Source organism: Aptenodytes forsteri, unplaced genomic scaffold (assembly GCF_000699145.1).
Source record: "Aptenodytes forsteri isolate BGI_AS27 unplaced genomic scaffold, ASM69914v1 Scaffold16, whole genome shotgun sequence".
NCBI lineage: Eukaryota > Metazoa > Chordata > Aves > Sphenisciformes > Spheniscidae > Aptenodytes > Aptenodytes forsteri.
This window is the reverse complement of record NW_008794753.1, coordinates 118861-124165: the sequence shown is the minus strand read 5'-3', so window position 1 is coordinate 124165 and position 5305 is coordinate 118861. Positions and strand designations below refer to the sequence as shown.

Below are 5305 nucleotides of genomic sequence, written 5' to 3'. Positions count from 1 at the left end.
CATGAAAGGAGTATGCGATTTTTTTTTTTTTTTTTTTTTTTTTCCCTAGGAGAAAAACTATAATGGAGGTTAGGTTAAAAGTCTTACACTTTTTTGGGATTTCAGAAAAGGTTATTTAATGCCATTCAAAAGCACAAGTTTTATAAGGTTTTTAAGCTTTTCAGTACTATAAATATGAAAATAGTTTGTACTCAGGAGTAGATCTTTATTCTGAGGAAGTAAAACGTCTTGCTGCTACATTAGCAGAAAAGGTTTTAGCCCAGTGACTAGGGAACTTCCACTGCTAACAGAAGTGAAAATAAGTGCCGGGTGCAGGGCTGTGGAAATTGTAACAAATTTTATACCAAAGACGTGTTCAGCTGTCAGTCACTTTAGATGTCTCTTTGGCTTGCCCTGTGCAAATACTAAGCAATAGCATCAGGCCGGTGTGAAGTGCAGTGAGTTAGGACAGAAAGCTTATCCCATCACTGTATTCACAAAGAGAACAACGAAATGAGACCTGGCAGCAAGTGCGATGGCTCAGACTCACAGTTTTCCTTTGTCCAAATGCATCCAGTAATACAGAATGCCTGGGCTGGCCTCCCTGTCAAGAGGGGTTCATTTCTCACTGTGTATGCTAGCCATGTGGCTTTTCCCCAAATGCTTTAAGCCAAAACAATCCCACTGAAAGCAGGGAAGATGCTTACGATTGGGGCATCTGGGTGGGGAAGCTTGCTTCTTTTTCCCATCCAAGAGTGGCTTTGCTACTAATGTGAGAGTAAATGCTATTAAGGGCAGAACAGAGACTTGAGGCCTTTGGGATTTCAAGTGCTTCCAGGTGAAGGAAAAAGAGCAGTCTGTTCAAGCACAGGAACCCAGGCTAAAAAGGGGGGTTCCAAGTATCAGGAATGGACTGGGACCCAGAGGCAAAAGCTAGAAGAGATTTGCAGGGCAGTTGCTTGGGTTTAGATTGAGTTCTACAGAAATGACAACTACTGAGTCTGTGCCAAGTCTCACAATTGACACAAAATGAGCTGCAGCTTAGCAGTGTTGATCTGTTTGCTGCAGCAGTGATCATGTAACTGAGAAGGTATGTTATTCTGTGGTCCTAGGGTTAAAGCTGTTCAGATTTAAGGGGAAGGTTGCAAGTACCAATTTGACTTTTTCCACCTTAGAAAAATCTAGGGGGTGGAGGGGCAGCAGAGCTTTCAGTAGGATGAGTGTTACAGTCAACAGCCTTGCACAGGATTAGATAACTTGTTTATGTTTTGGAGGCCAACCTGTGTGGGTTCTTAGCAGCGTTATGACACAGCAGTAGGTTTTTAAGCACTTACAAAAATGAAGCTTAGCAATCTCCCCAGCTATAAAAGCCAAGTAATTAGGCATTACTGAAAAACTACATCTGACATTTTTTCCATCAAGGATGGTAACCTGCTTTATTCTGAAATAAGCTCATTCATGGAAAATGTGAAGACTTCAGACTGCCATATCAAGGCAAGCATTTACCTGCATCCACAGCTAAAAGGTCAAAGTTGTGTGATGCTTCCTATCTTCAGTAACCTTATCTATGGCTCACATACCACAGTTAAATACACTTGCTTTGCAACGAGTATTCACAATTTTGTTCTCCTCTTAAGAAGAAAAAAAAATTACCATGCTATGCGCAAGCTTTTTTCATCCTCGGAATATGAGTAGCTCCTCTTCAGTCACCCTTAACGTACAATTTAGTTCTTTTTTAACAGGTGAAAAATTGAAGACAGGAACACAACTGCCCTCTCTTTTCTGTACGATGGTGCCTAACATGCTATGGGTGACTCTAGAAGTAACAAAGGTTATTAAGGAGGAATTAAAATCAATGGTGTGCAATGTGAGTTATTGAACACTTCTGCAGAAATCTTAATTGTAATTAAATGCAAGCTGAATTCAACATTTGTTGCACGTTTAACATTATTCACTTTGAACTTTCCAGTAAATGCAGAACTCAAATGCACAATTGCTTACACTATTCAATAAAGCAAAAACCAAAATGTATCATAAATATTTTATAACTTTATTAAACTCAAGACATGACAATATTCAAAATACAAAGTGAATTCTTTTTTTATTCAATACTGTACATGATGCAGAAATATCAGTGCATTTCTATAGCATGTATTTCACCTTCATTTAGTTTGTACTAAAATAAAAAGTAAGCTTTAAAATAGCTCAAACATCTCATTCAGCAGTTAAAACTGTAAACAGCTTGTTTATTTCTGTTAGGAGGAACATATTCATCTTCTGTACCTCCGTTAATGAGCACCCCTTCTCTTGTGCTTATCTGTAAGAGGATAAATGTAATCAAAATGAGCACGAGAAACTGCTAATGCACAAATGTGGCACCTCAGTGAACTTGTGGATCGCTGAGGCACAATGAGGAAAAATTAAACAGCAAGAAGCAGCATCTGAAGCAGCGAGAGATGGGACTGACACTGTTCATAAATGGAATCCTGTGTTTTCCTCATACCCTCCTCCTCTTCCCCTAAAATACTGAATAGAAACCAAAACACAAGACCAGCTTGTGCTGTGTTTCTGTATTTAATACAGTCAGAGTTTCAGACTCTAGGTGAGCATGTAGTTGTTACTGCCTACTTAATAGCAACCATATAGCTGCTCATATCCTCTGTCACTTTCAGGACACTTTCACATGTTTCTAGGATCCAGCGGGAAAAGAGCAGCAGCAGAGGCTTAGCAATAGCTGGTCCAAGTCTCTCCTAGGAAAAACTGCAAAACTGAGCCAAGTGTGTCTAGCAATTGAAAGAATCCACAAAACCTAACTCACTTTAAAAGTCTATTAGTGTCAAATTAAGTTGTAAAATAGATTCATCTTTTGAAACGCACTTCCAATACGCTTGCCAAGTCTTGAAGTGAATACTGGATCTTGCAGTTACCTTCTTACCAGGCTGGCATATCCTAGTCAAAGAGGACAGAGTCTGTTCTCAGCAGAGTTACTGCGTGAAAGAAGTTTTGGAAATGCCTGATACAAAAACTGTACTGCATTATCTGCTCTGTTGTCAGCTTTGTAAGTGACTCGTAAGCAAAGCTAAATTTTTTTTTTTTAATAATGTGACTACCAAATATGTTAATCTAGGTAGCATATAACTGGCCAACGGTGACTACTATCGCTCCCATATGTTTCTATGGAATCTTTGTAGGTTTTCAGCTATACAGAGCGAGACAAAAAACAGTCTTAAGAAACATATCGGAGATATGCAGCATAAGAGGATTTTACCATCCACTTTCCAGTTCTCGGAGGACAAACTGGTCCTACTTCATTATCTGAGAACTTTAAGAACTTTGTAACATGATAAAGTTCAGCTCCATCGTGAACAACTGAGCTGAGACTGTGCTCCCAGAGACTACGGGGAAACCACGTAAGACAGGTGTTTTCGTTTCAGATGACCAGCTATGTCCATTCTAGGTTTTGAGTCCAGTTTTGTTGGGGCTGAAGTGGCTGTGCAGTCGCCAGACCAGGACTGAACCTCTGTGTTAGAGTTACTTTCTTCTGCTTCTCTGAAGAATTTCTCATACTTGTCCAAATATGGAGGCCTTTCAGGCAGCAGATAGTAGTGCGTTGAACTGGCCTTCTTACCATTTTCAATAATTGGAAGAATGCAAGGGACCCTGTTGGAAGATCCTTCACTATTTTGTCTTTGTAGAGCTTTGCTGCTGACATACTTAGGATCAGGTGCAAAACTCTGGGTGGGGGGCATAACCCCATTGAGGTATGATGGCAGGCTTTTGGGACTTGGCGTACGGGAATTGCTGCGTGACAAAGGTTCTCTTGGGGGCACTTTCGGAGGCCTGTCTTCATCGCTGTACGCACTAGAAGCAACTTCTGCTGACCACCTTCTGTAATCTGGTTTGAGAGCCCTTGGAGGTATGGGAACCCTTGGTGGAATCTCTGGTTTATCTTCATCAGAGTTTGGAGAAGACCTGTTTAAGTGTCCAGATAGTCTTACTACTGGTTTATTAAGAGATCCAGCTGGCCCGGAATGGGACCTTCGCAAACGTCGATGCAGCTGCTGTGGAGGAGGATAAATACTGGATATGTATCCATTTAAGCTTTGTGCAGGGTTGGCATCTTCTGGTTTTGGTCCCGTTGGAGTATCAAAGTATGCATAGTTGATTTGTCCGCAGCCCCTAAAGCTCCGCCGGCTTGGAGCACTGGATTTAAAAGGAGGAAGTTCATAATCTTCTAACAAAAAGTCAGTATCTGAGCTAGTCAGGAATTCCACCTCTTTGTCAACATCATCTGGAGTAAGGTCTTCAGAAATAGGTAGAGGGGGTAGTGGCCTGGAGCTACGGTCATTGGAAGATGCAGACAGAAATTGAATTGGCCCATTTTTTATCGGCATGTGATGAGGAGGTGTTTCTTCAGAAACACAGCCCGTGGTTAATGACAGTTTACTAAAGCCAGGAACGAGATGGTCTTCATATCTAGAAATCGGCTGTTCATTTTTGGGACTTACAGGAGGTGGACTGGATTTCTGAGATGGGACTTGGATGCAACTTTCAGCAAAGCTGTGGTCATTCATGGAAGCATGGTTGGAAGAGTGCCCTAAAAAGGTGAGAAAGTCTTAGAAACACTTTTCTAGGTAACACTCTAGCACATTACCTTGCCACTCCACATTGAACTATTTAATTCCTTCTAATGCAACAGTAAGTAATGTCTGCCTAATGACTCCAGTAGGAAAACTTAGCTATTATAGATCTTTTCTGGTCACGGATTTATGCGTTTAGTTAAGAAAGCAGCTGATTACCTTATTGTTTTAGGCCAGTGCTCCAGTTAAATGAGGTAGTTCAAGAGACCTCAAGCATAAGCAACAGAACAGAGCTACAGCTACAAAGATTCCAGCAGAGGACTACGACCGAACAAGTGCTATTTTACTAAATGGCTTTTCTGTCAGAAGTGTAATGGCAACTTGGAGGCCTCTAAGTACAAGGAAAAGGTTGGTTGGTTTGTTTTTTTAACTTGATCATGTTATTTAAAATGTTTTTTTTGTTGGGCTTGAATAGTAGTATTTTCTTGAAATGTTTGCATTCTGTCACCAGAGGGCGGCCTTATATCCAGAATGAGGAAGCATTTAGTGTCTTAGTGAAGACTTGAGGATTTTTTTTTTCCCCAAGACAAATCCATTACACTACCTAAATACATGTGTGGTAGTCTTTATACTTACCAATGGATGGTAAATGTTGCTCTGTTGACGGATTCAAATTATATGCCACTGCTATAGGGTGCAAGTTAAAGAAAGTACTAAAAAAAAAAAAAAAAAAAAAAAAAAACCCT

The 5305-nt window shown here is 40.5% G+C and overlaps 2 protein-coding genes across 2 annotated transcripts in view; one reads left to right on the top strand and one right to left on the bottom strand.

Moving 5' to 3' along the window:
* The window catches only part of PARK7 (Parkinsonism associated deglycase), a 24115-nt gene extending 22213 nt beyond the window's left edge, over positions 1-1902 (top strand). The window contains exon 7 of the mRNA XM_009274100.2: positions 1722-1902. Coding sequence (XP_009272375.1) covers positions 1722-1858 — 137 coding nt within the window. The 3' untranslated portion in view covers positions 1859-1902. The remainder of the gene's footprint in view (positions 1-1721) is intronic.
* Positions 1903-2006: 104 nt separating this feature from the next.
* Positions 2007-5305, bottom strand: part of ERRFI1 (ERBB receptor feedback inhibitor 1) — a 3720-nt gene continuing 421 nt past the window's right edge. The window contains exons 2-3 of the mRNA XM_009274099.1: positions 5196-5272; positions 2007-4576 (exon numbers count right to left, since the gene is read on the bottom strand). Of these exons, the coding sequence (XP_009272374.1) occupies positions 3375-4576; positions 5196-5272 (1279 nt within the window). The 3' untranslated portion in view covers positions 2007-3374. The remainder of the gene's footprint in view (positions 4577-5195; positions 5273-5305) is intronic.